This window comes from Onychostoma macrolepis, chromosome 12, assembly GCF_012432095.1.
Source record: "Onychostoma macrolepis isolate SWU-2019 chromosome 12, ASM1243209v1, whole genome shotgun sequence".
NCBI classification, from domain to species: domain Eukaryota; kingdom Metazoa; phylum Chordata; class Actinopteri; order Cypriniformes; family Cyprinidae; genus Onychostoma; species Onychostoma macrolepis.
The window spans coordinates 1,150,001-1,168,854 of NC_081166.1; the positions used below are offsets into that span (position 1 = coordinate 1,150,001).

The 18,854-nt window shown below is 36.0% G+C and overlaps 1 protein-coding gene across 1 annotated transcript in view; it reads right to left on the minus strand.

The window, feature by feature from the left end:
* The window catches only part of arhgap44b (Rho GTPase activating protein 44b), a 47,558-nt gene extending 28,933 nt beyond the window's left edge, over positions 1 to 18,625 (minus strand). Inside the window, 1 exon segment of the mRNA XM_058793274.1 lies at positions 18,359 to 18,625. Within this exon segment, the coding sequence (XP_058649257.1) occupies positions 18,359 to 18,411 (53 nt within the window). The 5' untranslated portion in view covers positions 18,412 to 18,625.
* Between the last annotated feature and the right edge of the window lie 229 nt (positions 18,626 to 18,854).

The window sequence follows — 18,854 nt, forward strand, 5'->3', positions numbered from 1 at the left end:
AAAACACAGCTGCACATCACAGAAATAAATTATATTTTAGAGTATATTTAAATAGAAAAACATTATTTTAAATTATAATAATATTTCACAATTTTTGAGCAGATAAATGCAGCCTCGACGAGCAGAAGAGACTTTAAAAAAATATAAAAATTCTTACTGATACCAACATTTTGAATGACACTGTACATATACAGTATGTTTAAATCAATTCCAACAATCAGCACCTAAAATCTAATAGAAATCGGTCCTTTAACATCTAAAAACTGATTAAATAGAATGTGCAAAGATGAATCATCCGGCAGTTTGACTTGTTAAGTGTTTTTAATCTGTTTTGGTCTTCACCTCAACTAGTCTGACAATCCATAGAGTGTGTTCACACACACAAACACACACACACACGTTCGTTTTTGTGAAAAGTGGGGACATTCCATAGGTGTAATGGTCTTTATACTGTACTTACTGTATGTGCTATTGTCCTACACCAACCCTACACCTAAACCTACCCCTTACAGGAGACTTTCTGCTATTTCAGATTTTCAATACACTCCATTCTGTGTGATTTATAAGTGTTTTGAAAAGTGGGGACATGGAGTAATGTCCTGAAAAGTCACCTTCTCCTTGTAATACCTGCCATACCCTTGTTATTATACACATTTATGTCCTGATTTGTCACAAAAACGTGCACACACACACACACACACTCATTATCTATTATCTATCTTAATGTGATGCATCATAGACCTGTGTTGTTTTTTTGATTGTGGATGATCTTGAATGTCACTGACAGCAGACGAGACGAAACTAGATGCTCGTTTTTGTAAAAAATACAAGATGCATACATGTGTGTACATATACACTAGTGTATTACATGACTAGTACACACACATCCTGCAGTATCAGCACACTACAGTCATGATACGGAGATCTGTGTGTGTGTGTGTGTGTGTGTGTGTGTGTGTGTGCTTAAGTTAAAGTGTGTCAGGATCCTTTAAACTGTTTAATACAAAACAAACAACTGTGTGTGTTCACTTTAGCGACCGGAAAGACGGGTTCCTCAAACACACAATACAGAACACACACCAGATTAATCCCACAAAACACTGCAGACACACACACACACACACACACACACACACACACACAGACAGACAGACACAGAATCAGTAATCCAGGCAGCCTTAGGGAACTCTATAAGATCTGAATCCCTGACAGACACACATTCTCTCACACACACACATATATAATAGCATTTTTGTCTTATTTTTCAGTTATCTAAATATTAGTGCTGTCAAACGATTAATCGCGATTAATCGCATCCAAAATAAAAGTTTTTGTTTATATAATGTGTGTGTGTGCATATTTATTATATATATATATATATATATATAAAAACACACACATGCATGTATATAGTTCAGAAAAATGTTGTTTATATTAAATATATTTATTTATAATATAAATTAAATGAACATAAATACAGACATGTAAATACATGTAAATATTTTCTAAATATATACTGTATGTGTGTGTATTTATATATACATAATAAATATACACAGAACACACACATGTATTATATAAACAAAAACTTTTATTTTGTATGCAATTAATCGCGATTAATCGTTTGACAGCACTAATATACTCAATTATCCCGTCGGTTTGGTTGCTAGTCTCGTTTGTTTTGAGCGTCCATGGAATATTTTTATGGTTGAAAGATCATAAATGTGGATTATATTCATGATCAGTCAAATGTTATGGCCTCTACGAGAGTAACCTCATCTAAATGTGCTTTCATTCATGATGATCTTTATTATTTATTATTTGTATCTCAAATGATAACAAGGTCAGCTGTAAGTCAACATCAGTGTGTATCCCAGCATGCACCAGCTGTCCTCTCTGTCCGAGACTTGTTTTCATAGATTGTCTTTAATATGAGCGCATTTTGTCTCTGCGCTGGAAGATCTTGCCGTGTTTGAAGTATAAACAAGTAAACAAAATATTAAAAACAAGCTATGAAGATAAATCTTAATTTTGCATGCAGTGTTGCTTCTCAAGTGTATATCTTGTTGCAAAAAGTCATGCACTTTTCAAGATGCACAAGACAAATGAATAAAAAATGTTTAAAGTCAGCTGAGCACTAATCCAGTCACTGATATTTCCAGTTTTTCATGACTGTGGGAATCATGTCTATTAAATATTTCTGAGTGTGCGGTTATAAAATCGGACTTTCCAAGGCGGCGCCATTCCTCTGCAGATGTGAGTTTGTCTTTGGGTGGAGCAAACAAACAAACCCGATCAGACGAGCCTCACGTCAAACAACCATTAACCAGCGCTTTCCCATCAGCCCACACGGAGCTCTGTGTTTGACACTGAATTATGTGAAGTTGCTTCTTATGCGTGTAATCTGATTAAAGCTGAAGCTCACCTGTGAGTGTCAGTGTGTGCGTGTGTGTGTGTGTGCGTGTGTGTGTTCCCACAGTGAGCGCTCATGAAAGGCAGGTGTGGTTCTCATTATCACACAAACACAGCCAGAATCGTCTCTCAATGTCTCTGATTCAGAGAAAAGCACACAACACACAATAACACTATAGAGGAGACGAGTCTCATGAAGTCAGTCACACGCAGCACTGATTCACACCACGCTTCACATTACAGCATCATCTGAGCACAGAGAACACACACACACACCCATTCCCCTGACACACACACACACACACACACACACAGACACCCATTCCTCTGACACACACACACACACACACACACACACCCATTCCCCTGACAGACACACACACACACACACACACACACACACACACTCATTCCCTGACACACACACACACATTCCTCTGACACACACACACACACACACACACACACACACACACATTCCTGACACACACACACACACACACACATTCCCCTGACACACACACACACACACACACCCATTCCTCTGACACACACACACACACATTCCCCTGACACACACACACACACACACACACACCCATTCCTGACACACACACACCCATACCCCTGACACACACACACACACACACCCATTCCCCTGAGACACACACACACACACTGTTTTTGTGGTTTACAAGGCCTCTCCAGGCGTAATGGTTTTTCAACTGTACAAACTGTTTTTTCTACCCCTTTACCCTAAACCTACCCCTCACACAAAACTACAGGCATAAAATTCTAAAATTCAATTCTTAAAACACTCATTCTGTGTGATTTATAAGCTTGTTTTCACACACATGGGTAAAACAGAGGGATATTTATAGCTCAATGTTCACACATCATTTACTGAGACATCTGAGACTTAAAAAGATACACATTCAAGAATCATATTCATATAAAGACTCAGAGATAGATCAAATTAATGATTTTTTTTTGTTGATAATAAATTAAGTCAAAAATTAAAACAGAAAATTTAAGAAAAACAAAAGGAGCACTATTTTTTATTTTTTATACACTATTTTTTATATTTTATATTACACTATTTAAGGATTTTTATATCCTTGTGTGCGTAAACATGCTTGGTAATAAAGCTCTTTCTGATTCTGAATTGTAAAACAAATCAATTACTTATGAATTTAACTGATTAGACATCCTTTTTGATTAATAAAAGTTCATCAAACACTGAAATGGAATCTAGAAAAATTAAAATGGAGAAAATTGGATGCAAAATTTGGGAAAACGCCCTACAGATGTCAACATTTTCAAGGAAAAAAGAACAATGTGATGCGAGTAAATGATCCTGTATCAGGGTTATTTTAGTAGCATTCAAATACTATTATATTTTCATTAATATTTGAATTAGATTGTATTTTTACATTTTCTGTTTTAATCAAAAACGCTTTAGAAAACGAGTCGGGCCGAGTACTAAAACAAACTTGTAGCCAATCAGCAGTAAGGGGCGTGTCTACTCATGATGCGAGGAGAGAGCGGTCATCAGTGCACATGACGGACATTAGCCGAGCGACGACAGAAAGATAGAGATAGCGGATAAAAAACAAAAGAGGAAAACGTCTGTGGAACAAAAGAAGACTTACACTGTGTCTACACCGGCCGCGCCGCACCAGCCAAAGTCTGTCTACACTGATACACAGCAAAGGCAAGAAGTAGGACTCGTGTAAACATCGGATCAGCTTTCCAGCGCTGGAGAGAACTGCAGGAGCGGAAGGCCGTGTGTCGCCGAGGTTGCTTTGTTTCTTCTCGATCGGTGAGGAACATTGGTTTTTCTTTGTATAACAGAACTATTGTTGCCTGGTTTGCGTTCGCATGTGTGGGGCGGAGCTATCAAAATAGGGGCGAGACCCTTTTGGGGTAGGGGCGTGTTTGTTTTGGTGATTTCAAATATTAACATTGGCTACCAGAAATCATTTACCCCACCTTTAATTTTAGTGGAAGTTTTAGTTAATTTGTTGTTGTTTTTTTGTTTGTTTTTTTAGTTGTTTTTAAATATCTTTATAGTTTTAGTTTTTGTTATTTTAGCACATCAACATAAGTTAAATGAAAATGAGAAAAAGTTACATTTATTTTATTTCCAGTAACGAAAATATATATATATATTTTTTTTAAATAGTCTTTTACTCATGTTCAGGTGATGATCTGACTCTGTATGTTTGTCTATGTGTGTGTGTGTGTGTCTATGTGTGTGAGTGAGTGAGTGAGTGAGAGAGAGTGTGTGTGTGTGTGTGTGTGTGTGTGTGTGTGTGAGTGAGTGAGTGGTGAGTGAGTGAGTGAGTGAGTGGTGAGTGAGTGAGTGTGTGTGTGTGTGTGTGTGTGTGTGTGTGTGAGTAAGTGAGTGAGAGAGAGAGAGAGAGAGTGTGTGTGTGTGTGTGTGTGTGTGTGTGTGTGTGTGAGTAAGCGAGTGAGAGAGAGAGTGAGTGAGTGAGTGTGTGTGTGTGTGTGTGTGTGTGTGTGTGTGTGTGTGTGTGTGTAAGGAGTGAGTGAGTGAGAGAGTGTGTGTGCGTGTGTGTGAGTAAGTGAGTGAGAGAGAGAGACAGTATGTATGTGTGTGTGTGTGTGTGTGTGTGGACATATGGCAGGCTCCCATCAGTGTGTGTTTCTCTCCATCACTGGTGTGTTTGTGTCTGTGGAGCGGAACGGACGCACATGTTCTCCTGCTGGAGTTCAACACACCGTGCTGTGAGCAAATGAAAGGGAATCACACACACACACACACTCATCTGTCATACACTCAAATACACTCAAAACAGATGAGTCACTACAAACTACACTCGATCCGATCATCATCTGAATCTGACTGAGCTCAGTAAGGACAGGCTTCAGGACGGGGAGGAGAGCTCGAGTCTGGAGGACTCAAAATCAGATTACCAGAGAAACTCACTTCACAAACTGGGTCAGAGCTCTCAGTTACAGCTCACTGCAGTCATAAGCAGAGGAAATATTGCTTTACACTCACAGAGAGACAGACGGACGGACGGATGGGTGTCAGAGACTCGTCTAACGGCTCCTCAGAGACCAGAATCACATTCCAGACGTCATTCCATATGAACAAACCGGATGTTCGTGGTTTTATCATGACAGGTTATGAATGAGATGCTTTGAGAGATTAGATTGAGTTCGGCAGCAGTTTTATGGGTTTTTTAATGTGTTTAGTTGGTTATTTCGGTGTTCAGTAAGCAAAAAACTGACAAATAAAACATTTTTTCATAAAAATAATTAAAAAAAAATAAATTCTGAAATGGAATCTTAGCATTCATAATTGGTTTCAAACATTTTCAAATGATAATGTACAATTTTCAACAGGTTTGATTTAACTTCACAATAATCAAGCAAGCATTTATTATATTATTCACACCTTGAATATACAGCATATGAAAGTTCTTGATAAATCCAAGTATTCTTCTCATGAAAAATCATAAACTAATCTTAATCTAAATAAACAATTTGATTACCTAAACTTATCTTCCACATCATAAAAAGGTCAAATTACCTGACATTTGAGAAAATTGTCATTAAAATAGTCAATAAGGATGTCTGAGATTATATTTAAAAAAAAAAGTTTTTCATGAAAATCATAAAAAATAAATAAAAAAAGTTTCTTGAAATAGTGTTTTAATACCGTATTATACAAATTTCAGCAAAAGTTTTGATTCAATCTCACAATAATCACCAGGTAAAAAATGTAATGTATTATTCACAGCTTGAATACACATGAGACCTTTCATGTCTTAAAAAGGTCAAAATAAGGTCAAGATTATATTTTTCAATAAAGCAATCATTAATAACTGAAATAGTCAAACAAGGATGTCTGAGATAAGCAACAAGTTCATAAAAAACTAAAACTTTTTCATTTCCATAAAAATGTTTGCCAAGTCTCTTGAAATTTATTTTTTAAACTTAACTTCCATGTTATAAAAAGCTCAAAAAAATTAGGGGGATTTATCTGATATTTTCAAGAAATCAATCACTAATGTAAATGAAATCGCAATCGGAAAATAAGGATACCTTAGATGATCATAAAATAAATCATAAAAAACTGAAACTTATTTCATACACATGATAACAAATTGTGCCAAGTTACTTTAAATATAACCTATTAATAAAAATAAAAATATAATTCTGAAAGTACCTGATTCAATGTAAATGTAAAAAATGTCTGAACATATTTGGAAACAAATATTTTAAGAAATTAAAACATTATTCTGCACTGTTTAAAATATATATATATATTTTTTTTTTTTAAATTGAAGCATTCATCATAAAATAAGCTGATTGTATGAAATGCATTTTCATTAATTAATTTATAAATTTATTTTATAATGAATATAATAATATAACTGAATATTATTACATAAATGACCACACCCTGCTAATAAAAAGCTCTCTCTCTCTCTGTCTGAGATCAGTTTTACTGCGTTACGCAACTGAACTCTTCAACACACTCTGACTCTGAACGAAACTGAGAAAAACAGGACTGAGAGAGATTCCTGCTCTTTGTCAGACTCTGATGTAGATGTCAGAAGAACAGAGACTTGTTCTGGATGAAGATCTCAAAGGCTGCTGCAGTTTGTGTGTCGACGGGTTCAGCACGAGTCCGACGGCTAAATAAAGCTCTGTGCGACTTAAACCGGATTCTCACACTCACGTTACCTGTCAGACTCACACCTGTTCTCTCAGGGGACGCGTCAGGTGTGTGTGTGTGATCACCTGCGCTTTCACAAACACACCTTCACAAACAGACCAGCTGCACGAGAAATCCATCAACAGAGCACCATTACAACAAGATCTGTGATCTGAAACTGGAAGAAATAATCATATGAAGCATTTTAAGTCAAGCTATGATAGGGTTCCTGTCAGGGATCAGCATTACATGTGTCCGAGAAAGCAATCCCAGAATGCATTGCAATTAGCCCAGTGAAAAAATCCATGCAAAGTGATGCACAAAGACATAAAAAGGTCCAATACAATCATATTATCTGATGTTTTCAAGAAATCAATCATTAAAACTGACATTGACAAGTAAGGATGTCTATGATGATTATTTAAAAAAAAACCTTTATGAAACCAAGTTACTTGAAATGTAATCTATATATTTTTTTTAAAAAGATAAATAAAAATAGAATCAGAAAACATATCTAAAAAGATTATTTTCAGAAATGTAAAAAAAAAAAAAAAAGAATTATTTAGAAAAGTAAATATTCTGAAAATGCATTTAATTCTGAAAAGAATCTGAAAAATATCCGCAAAAAATATTTTCAGAAATTTAAAACACATTCATTGAAGACATTGTTTATATGAAATGCATTTTTATGAATTAATTAATTTACTGTACAACTGAAATAAATAAAAAATTAATAATATTACTGAATAATTACTGAATACATGCATCCTGACAATAAAAAGGTCTAATTTCTGTCTGAGCTATAAATATATTTATAATCATTCATAAAATCGTAAAGTTCTGTGAATTTTTATGGTTACTAGAGAATTGGATTAGCTTTCAAACTATTGAAATCAATAGTGAGTTGCATATAGTTGCTGTCAGTGCAGAGCGTCCCAAATCAGTCACTTGCGAGGTTCTATTTCAGTTATGAACTGGTCTTAGCAGGGAGCTGCCTATGTAGGGCAGCTCATGAGGTTTTGGAACAGAGCCGGTGTGTACTCTGAAAAAGTCTGAGGTCAGAAAGATTTCTTTTTTTTTTCACGGTCATCAGGAAGAAAAGCGGCTGCACATTAAGACACATGAGCGGTCGTGTTCTACTTTCCATTCCTCCGGCTCGTCTAACTGTATTACTGCAGCAGAGAGCACTCGCATTAGCAGTCAGCAAATTTATTTAATAATAAATTCATAGTAATCTATTTAAAGGTGCAGTAAGGGATTTATGAGAAGCGCTGTTGAAAGTGCTCATGATGGGGGAGGTGCTTATTGCCATGTTTGTGAATTTGGAGGCGGAGCTATCTAGATAGGGGCGTGGTCTTTTGGGTAGGGCGTGTTTGTAAATATCAACACATATATATACATATATATTAATGCTGTCAATCGGTTAAAAAGTGTAAATTTTTTTCCGAAATTAATCGCGATTAATCCCACCAAACAAAGTTTTTAAGTATATTTTATATTGCAATAATTTACATTCAATCTTCATGTTTAAATGGCATGTCTCTAGGAAATTATTTTTTCCCCCCTAATATTTAACCAATGATTACAGCCATTCAACATTACAGTACAATTGAGAGCTATCAATTTTAACATTTATTAGACTTTAAAAAATAACTAATTTAAGTTAACTTAAAACAATCTTCACATAAACCCGTTATAATAAATGTCATATTTAGCTACCTGTACCCTTAAGCAAGTAGGAAATATACAGAAATTAAACATAGTTATCAACACTAAATTCTAAATTAAATATAGAGGAATCCTCAAAGCTACAAAAGTTATTGATTTCCTCTTTTTTCTTTTGTTCTTTGATTAACTGCCATCAACAGCAGCTGGTTATTAGCTTATTTGGCTGCTATGACTTTAAGAGCTGAACGTGACGTGGATCAGACACATAGTTTCATTCACGCTTTAATATGAAATGATACAGGTACAGGGTGTACATTTTTATAATCCATTACGTTCCCTGCATTTATTTTGCAAGCTGTTGGTAATGTAAGTTCCTTTTCCAGCCAAGTCTATAGCAAACCTGGAACACACACACACACACTGCATCGGTGTCAAATAACTAATGAGTTGTGTAGAAGTGAAGCTCATTAAAGTCTCATTTTCTGTCCTGCACAGTAATATCGGCGCTCCTCCACATGCCCTTTAATATCATTAGTGAGCGATCGTCTCTCTGGAGTCGTGTTTTGCCCTCCGGCTGCTGGATTCATCTCTAACAGTCTCTAACATCTCTAACTCGGCGTGGCAGGAGACGTTACGAGAGTCTCATCCAGACCTTCCTCTGATGTTTCGTCTCAGATATACGTCGCTCTGTGATTCAGGCTTTGGGGTTTGATACTCAGAGTTTGTTTGATGATTAAGCTGCAGATTTATGATCAGTAGTCTGCAAACTTATTTAACTGTTATTAGCGCATCTTGAGGTGTTGCATTGGCGATTTATACAGGTGGAGCTGGGGAAGGTGGAGGGTATGGAGTGCGCTGCCAACTGCTACCACAAACATTAGCTAAGCATTTAAAGGTTAAGCAGCGAGCTCATTGGCTACAGATGCAGGAGAGAACCAATCAGCTGTGACGTGATGATGATGTCATTATGTCATACTGAGTTAGACCCATTGGACTGCGCCATCTAGAGTTTCACGCCAGAACTTTGTATATGTATATATATATATATATATATAGTGTTTGTGTGTTTTATTAGTTTTTTTCAATTTTAAAAAGTTCTATAAAAGTTCAAGATGTCAATAAGCAGTCAAAGTAAAAAAAAAAAAAAAAAAAAAACTGCGATCTCTGACCAAAATAATTGTTATTATGAAAATGATACATTTTATTTTTCAGGATTCACAGATGAATAGAAAGTTCAAAAGCACAGCATTTATTTCAAATAGAAATCTTATGTAACATTATAAACATCTTTATTGTCACTTCTGATCAACAGAAAAGTGAATATAATTAGAAAATTTAATTCTAGTGTAAAGATCTGTGTTTAGTTTGTGTTTTTCTTGTTATAAACATAACAGCCAAAAAGTAAGACGTCTTTCTGTGTCTCTCAGGACAGAATGTGTTTATTATTTCCAGCACATTATGAGTGCAGTTATGCTTCACTTAAAACTCTCTCTGACATCATGATGTTACACTGTGTGTGTGTGTGTGTGTTGCGCTCTGGGTGTGGTGTGTATTGCTGTCATGTGTGTGTGTGTGTGTGTATGAACTGTGTAACACTAGACGAGTGTGTAACTGAACACGCAGCACACACCCTGACCCCAGATCAGCACACGCATGACCTCTGACCCTCAACATACGTGATGACCACGCATCCACTGGATCACAAGCGGTCGCTTTCTCTTTTTAAAGCAACAGTTCAACCAGAAATTAATTTCTTCAGCGAAACACAAAAGGAGATTCAGAGCTTTAAAAAGCTTATTCATAAACAGTCATCATATGAATGGTGCACAATATTCGAAGTCTAATGAAGTCATATAATGTTCTGTGTGATGAACAGACCAAGTGTCAGTGAACTGAATTTGATTCATAATCCATTCATGAAAGAATCATACAGTCAAGTTTGTGAATCTGATCAAAGGGTTCATTCATGAATCACAGCGAATGTGAAATTAGTAACCAGATTAATAGAATTAGTAAATAATGACTTTATCACATAAATCTGGGTCTAATCTTCAAGCAAAGCATCATGATTCATACGAACTGCTGTTATGATACACAAATTTCAAGTTGTCTGAATTCATATGCTTTGTAGAGGTCAACCGATAGTGGATTTTACCGATACCGATAGCTAGGTTGGACCACACTGGCCGATGCCGATTAATCAACCGATCGTTTTCAAAATGGATATTGAAAGAGAGCTAGTGCTTTACTATTTAAAAAAAAAAAAAAAAAGCAGCAACAGTACTGAACCATACTTTGTAAATGAATAAAAATAGAAACGTTAAAATGTTAAAAGAAGAAACTTTAAAATGTAAAAATATAGCCTATTAGTAGCTAATAGTGAATGTTGAAATGAAAACACTCTAACAAGGAACAATACTTCTACAGTTTTCATTAATGCTACGAATGGACTTTTATTGTTAAGTATTACCATTTAATTTCAACAGTCATGCTTAAAGATGGCCATGTTTAAATATCTACACAAGGCCATAGCATTAAAATTACATACATATGGATATTGTATGTGTACTCACACACTTTATTTGCTCCTATTTTTTAACACTTGATAATTATCTAATCAAAAAAAAAAAAAGTTAGTCGCGCAGCTCGTCTAGGAGAACTCAGGGTATCACACACACACACACACCAGACGCTTATGCTCAAATCAAGTGGCGGTCTAAAACAATTTATTTAAATCACCAAACGGACATAAGTTTGCTTCAAGAATGAACAATGTGGCATAAATGAGTTTGAAGTTCGGTGTTTAAAAAAACAGAGCAATTGGAAAGAGAAAGCGCGATCTATTACAGCTCTCTACATGAAGCATACCGACTTTATTAGAGCCACAGAAAGACAAACGTTTTGCTGAAAAATGCACAATACATAATTTATAGCCTAGGGTGAAGTCATTATATACATTCACAACGATTTGGGACAAATATAATGTAATTTAATAGAAAACTATGTGAATGGCGTTCTGTTCCGCGGCAGGCTTTTCTGTCGGCTGTATTTAAATGCGCGTCTGGAGTTTCCCGCTCTGTGCAGCGCGCAGTGTCACGTGTCAAAATAAACAACACGTGCTGTCAGTGATTTCTAGTGCTGTATAATGCCAGCGGACCCTTTTCAGCCACTCCAGCAACGGTTGCAAACCGGAAAACTATCGGCATGAATTTTTGCCGATAACCGATAGTTGTGGCAATCAACTATCGGTGCCGATTAATCGGCAAAACCGATGAATCGGTCGACCTCTAATGCTTTGTGTGATTAAAACAACAAAACATCAGTGAGCTAAATTCTGATTCATAAACAAATCATTCTGATTCATGAACAAAATCAATCAGTCAAGTTTCTGAACCTGATCATTCGGGTTCATTGAAAAGTCAATTCAGTCACAGATTCCTAAATCAATTCACTGACTCCATGATCCAATCAGAGCAAATCTCAAGTCAGTAACCAGATTAACAGTGAATAATGACTTTATCCCATAATTTGGATTCAAGGTTCATTCTGATTCATGAACAAACCACTCAGTCCAGTTTGTGAATCTGATCAACTGGTTTAAAAACTGAAAGATTCAGTCACTGATTCGCTGACTCACTGACTCACTGATCTGTTCAAATCAAAGTAATGACTTAAACACATAAATCTGAATCTATTCTTCAGATGATTCTAGTGCATTGGTCGTATGGACTGACGTTAATCATATTTTTATGATGCTTTCGTGATGTTTTTGGAGCTTAACTGATTAAATATCATTGCATCCTTCAGAAAAGCTCTCCTTTTGCGTTCTAAGAAGGAAAGAAATTCCACTTACATCTCTGTTCACATCAAAAACTAAATAAAACGAAATAAAGCCACATGAGGAGCATAAGGGAAGAGCGTCGTTTCCATACTTAGGTGAGTGCGGTTTACAGTAATTAGTGTCGTTAACAAACAAACACAGATGCTTGACAGTGAGACGAGCTCAGCTAATGACTCACGGGGTAATTAGGGTCAAACAGAGCTGTAAATAATACTAGTGCAATGCTGCTGATTTACAGTGAGGCACTTTAATATCAGCCTGCACGGATTCAATGAGATATAGCTAATCTAACCCATCACAGATAATATTACACTACATTAGCCATCACATGCACATAAAACAGAGCTACCTCGTTAATCTGCATTTAGATCTGTCTTTTTCCCAAAGCATTAAAAACACATTTAAAAACATAATCTATTTTATGCATTGATACGAAGGTCAAAAAGAATTGTTTTTTCTTCGCTTGTTTGGCTGCACTCAATTTAATGCATCATAAAAGCATTAATTTCTCTAAAACAAATATACTGCCCCCAAACTTTTGAACAGTAGTGTATATTTTAAAAGTCGTTTGATTGCATTTATTATGATTTTGCTGACTTTTATTAGCTTGATCTCTATTAATACATAGCATAGCAAAAATACACAGCAAAGAAAAAAAAACATGATGCTATGAAAGTAAAATAAAGTACATTTTAATGCTGTAATCAATACACCTCATGATTAGATATCAATATTATGATTTTTTATGAAAATTATGTGATTTCATAATTTGTGATTAATTATGAAAATGAACAAATTTGAATAATTTGGATAAAAGCGTCTGCTGAATGACTAAATGTCATATATTGTATTTATTGGTTTCACATATTTGTTTTTCAGTATTTTAAGTTCAAGGAACTATTGAATGATGATTTCCAAAGCCAAACAGTCATCACGTTACATCATTTCTCAATACTGACCAAAACAATTATGATTACATTTCCCATAAGCAAGCAGCTCTATTATTTTCATTTCACATGTAAATTGGTTTTGACAGTCAACACAAGTTCCCTACGGCCGGTCGCTCTCTCTCCGTTACCCAGCATGCTCTAATTCCTGCACAGACACAACGCTCGATTTACTCCTGCAAAAGCTGGACGAATCTCCAGTCCAGAGACATCAGATGTGGCACTGCTGTGTTTGTCTAACGCTGATCACACAAATCACAACCACACACGTCATCAGCATAATAACCTTCATCGTTTGCATGCACATTCTCTTCCTTCAGATGCATTCGTAGTGATTCTCTCTCATGCATGTCCAAAACCTTCTGTATACTGATTTATGTTCATTTGTTTTAATGTGTAAAATAAAAACACATTTCTGCCTGTATGCTGTAGCTCTTATTTGAAGTAATCATTTCTAACAAGCAGATACATATGAATATCCAGTGTTTGCATAAATGCACAATTCCAATTAACACCGACATATGCCAGCGATTATAGTCTGCTTTCTTGAAACAATATAACAGTCAATCAATATAACAGTTGCATCTGAAGTTGACTCTAGTTCAACAAATGCACATGAATAGACAAACTCATGTCAGAAACACCACAGGATTTTTGGCTATAAGAACAGAGCTTCATTATTCAGACTGAAGCCCAACAGAAGGGTCAAAATAACAGCAAAAAATGACTGAAAATATATCTAAAACTCTGGCTAAACTTTGCATTAAATGTGTGTTTTCCTCAAACATGCACACACATTTAGTGCTTGACCTGAAATGAATGTCAATAGATCATAGAGACAATCCTAAAAATGAGATTTGAAGCACAAATGTAACCCTAGACCACAAAACCAGTCATAAGGGTCAATTTTTTCGAAATTGAGATTTATGCATCATCTTAAAGCTTAATAACTAAGCTTGTTAGGATCTGACAATATTTGTCTGAGATACAACTATTTGAAAATCTGGAATCTGAGGGTGCAAAAAAATCTAAATATTGAGAAAATCACCTTTAAAGTTGTTCAAATGACGTTCTTAGCAATGCATATTACTAATCAAAAATTAAGTTTGATATATTTACGGTAAGAACTTACTAAATATCTTCATGGAACATGATCTTTACTTAATATCCTAATGATTTTTGGCATAAAAGAAAAATGTATAATTTTGAGCCATACAATGTATTGTTGACTATTGCTACAAATATACCTGTGCTGCTTATGACTGCTTCTGTGCTGCAGGGTCACAAATGATCAGAACCACCATCAGATGATCAACAAACCTAGAAGCATGTTTTAGGAATTTTTCACCGAATGCTTGATTGGTCAGTGGTGTCCTTCCATACTCAAATACTTCAGTATAATGATGCTAAACTGTATAATTGACTGTCGTCCCATTGACATTTTAAACAATTTGTTTGTAAAACATTTTTCTGCACATAAATACAGGAGCTGCGGGATCTGTGCTCACCGAGCAACTCAACCATATAGAGGTTTTGCTTCCTTGGAAGAAACGTCTCATGGTGCTACACCGTCTCCCGTGGTGCTGTTAGTGAAGACAGACTCCTGCGTCCATGACATACTGTCAGACAGAAGCAAAAATAAACCTAAAACACGCCTGAAATAGCTCCTTTATGCTCTTCTGCACGCCGACTAAATATTCACATTTAAAACCACACTCATGCTGCATCAATACAGCAGTAAAACATGTTAAATACGGTCGGAGTCACATAAATCACAAATATGTGCTAAGCAAAACCCAACAATGCATTCGTGCATTAAAGGAGCAGTTCACCAAAAAACTAAAAACTTCTGAAAATGTGTTCACCTGCAGGCCATCCGAGATTAGGATGTTAGCTGATGGACTGGAGTGGTGTGTATTATTGTGATGTTTTTATCAGCTGTTTGGACTCTCATTCTGACGGCACCCATTCACTGCAGAGCATCCATTGCTGAGACATTCCTCCAAATCTGATCCTAATCTGAGGATGAACACATTTTCCGCACATTTTCCGATTTGGCTGAACTGTTTCTTTAAACAGCGCAAATCCAGGCACTATTCTGGATAAATATGCTGTGGATGCTCTAAACATGACTAATGACTCTGTTCATCTGATCTGTTTGGATTCAAATTAGTCCTTAATGAACTGCTGTCTCAGCTCCTCTGAAAGCACTAATTAATCTGAGCTCATTTAGCCTAAAACATCTCCAGCATTTGTGCTTCATGAGAAAATGAAGCAAAAACTACACACCGAAATGCAAGATAATGTCACTGATATTTTTGAGAAAGTCTGTACATTGCATTTATCTGCACATAGCTGTATTACAGTTTATATGCAACTGCACTCCTAAAATGTTCTTATTAAGTTGCACTGTATAAATAGTACATGACCTAAAAGCTACAACAATCCAGTTCTGATTTCATGGGGTGCTTGATGTGAACAAGTGGGTTTTGCGCAGTCTGGAGTCTGAAGGAGTTGTTACCCGTCCATCATTCAACATGCATTAGAGCACAATAACATTTATAACCCATCGATCCGGCGGTGCTTTAAACACAATGACTTGCATTTTTAATGGACTCTGCTATTATTCTCCTACAGTCTGCATTTGAGAGAAGAATGCAAACAAAACCCACTCTATTTACTTTCTAATTCGCACTCCTGGTGAATGGTTCATCGTTGAAGTTATTCTAAAGAAATGAGTGTTTGTCTTCATCTCTTTTCTTCAGAACTTGCTCCGCCTCTAAACGACTTTCCTTCTCTGATGACATCACCAGTCCCTCAGCGACTTGACTTTAAAAAAAGAAAGTAATCAAATGTGCACACTGCGATTGATCGGCCCCTGATGATCACCTCTATATTTAATAACACGTCCAGCTTCAGCGTTTAATGCAGTCGAGCGAAAACACCGCAGACATCTGAGATCGATGCACACCTGCTTCTTCTGGTTAGTTCTTTGCATTGTGTGAAACCCTCAACCAGGGAAGCGTGACGTATGACGCTGTGATTAATATTTAAACAGAGGTTTCTGTTGTGTAACCATAGAGTTTTTAGCATAACACTCTCAATGACAAAGAAACAAACTGTGATCATGCACGACAATCTGATTAACAGCTTCAAAATCTACCAACCAACGATTAACATACATTTTGCTTCATTTGAGTCAAAAAACAGCCTTGTTAGTCCACTAAAAACACTATGAGCCAATAACAACTTGACCACAGACTCAAAAACAATGCCTACGGCTATTAATTTTGCATTATTATTTAATGTAATTGCATGCTATTAAGTGTAAGCGTCTATGAAGGCGTGATCTCCGCCTGTCCTTCGTTAAATCGGGCGTCCCTCGTCTCAGTCATTAGTCACTGATCTCCAGGGAATCTCTTGCAATTCATCACATCATGTTGCTGGAGTAACCAAGACACACACAGAGCGTCCCTTCCAAGCCACATGGATTTATAATAAAATAATAAAACCACTGGAATGCAACATCATCTAATCTTTAATAAATACAAAGAAATAAAGCAATTGTGACAGGCCTAACAACCATTTAAGTTAGTTGATCAATTTTTTGGTCAAACTGAGCAGATAAATGAAAAAATTACATATCCTGATGAAAAATTTCACACACACACACACACACACACACACAGCAATCCGGGTTATTATAAAAGCTAAAACTGAAACTAAATTTAAAATAATATTTAAAAAAAAAATTCCATTATTTGGAAAGTAAACATTTATTGAGTATTAAATATTTAAATCGTATTTAAATCAATATTTAAAAAACTTAAATAATATACAATTTTTAAACATTTAATAATTTAATATTTCAAAAAAGTATTTCAGCTAGTTGCCACTGCAACATTTTTTATTTTAGTCCTGATGCACTGAAATATCTAAAACTGAAACTAAATAAATAAAAATAAAAAACATGCGTACCTGAAAACAGTAAATGTTAATTGAAATAATATATAAAAATATTTCAGCTACTTAAAACTAAACTGCAATCAAATGAATAAAACTATACGGATATATATAAAAAAATAAAAACTGATAAAAGGGAAGGAACATTCAACAAAATTACTAACATTTAACTAAAATTTAAATATTAAAAAAAATAAAATATTTCTTTTGAAAATAACAGAATAATAAAATATTATTCTAAAATAACACTGATAGCAAGATATGTAGATTAGCTATAAAAAATATCTTCATATAGGCAGGCCTATGTATGTGTGTGTGTGTGTGTATAATATTTCAAGCTATTCTAACTTCTGAAACGTAAACAAAACACTGATATCAATGGGTGATGTTAGATAGACAGATATTCAGATAGATAGACAGATAGACAGACAGACAGACAGGTAAACAGATAGATAGATAGACAAGATAGATAGATAGAGAGAGAGAGAGAGAGAGAGAGAGATGTATTGTGGCTAATAGGTTTGAGTGGGTTTGGGGTCAGGACAGGTGAAGGATGCTCTAAAGGCCCACATCAGGACCGGTCCACAGATGCCTGTCTCCATCACAACATCACAAAACCATTAAACCCAGGAACAGCATCAGATCTCCTCAAACACAACAAACATCACCTCACGCTAGCAGCCCGACTCTATAACTGCCATTCTAAGCGTCACCTATTTACATTAGCATATGTGAATAATTAAGGTAAAGCGGATGATATATTCAGGACACGTCGACTGATCGCCGTTATTCGTCCCTCATCAGCGGCGGGAGTGACAGATGAAGGTGTTTTACCTGCCCACTGTCTGGTTGGCCAGCTGTCGCATGCGGTTGAATTGCTTCTTCATCTTCCTGCAATTTGCGCGTGAATCCCGATGGAAGAAACACCAGCTGACATTCCTCACTTAAAGAACAACCGTCTGGAAATATTCCACGGCTCGGGCCATAATGAACGATCCCTCTTCGGTGTGCAACCATCACCTATCGCGAATGAAAACGCCAGAAATCATCATTTGCGCGTTCTGCTCGTCGCTCGAGACGCGGGATGCTCCGCTGAGCGCTGGTGACGCGGCGGCGGCGGGGGAGCGGGGCATTATGGGAAATGTAGTTCTGAGAGACCGGCTGGCCTACAATTTGACGGTCTGAAGGTCGCGAGAACGTCTTGTACTCAGTTTATGAGATCAAAATAAAGTTTTGAAGCTTTCATAACATTCAAGTCAAAAAAAATTCCAATGAAAAACAAAATCGAAATGACATGCAGCTTAATAAACTGAAGTCATTGTTGTGGCTT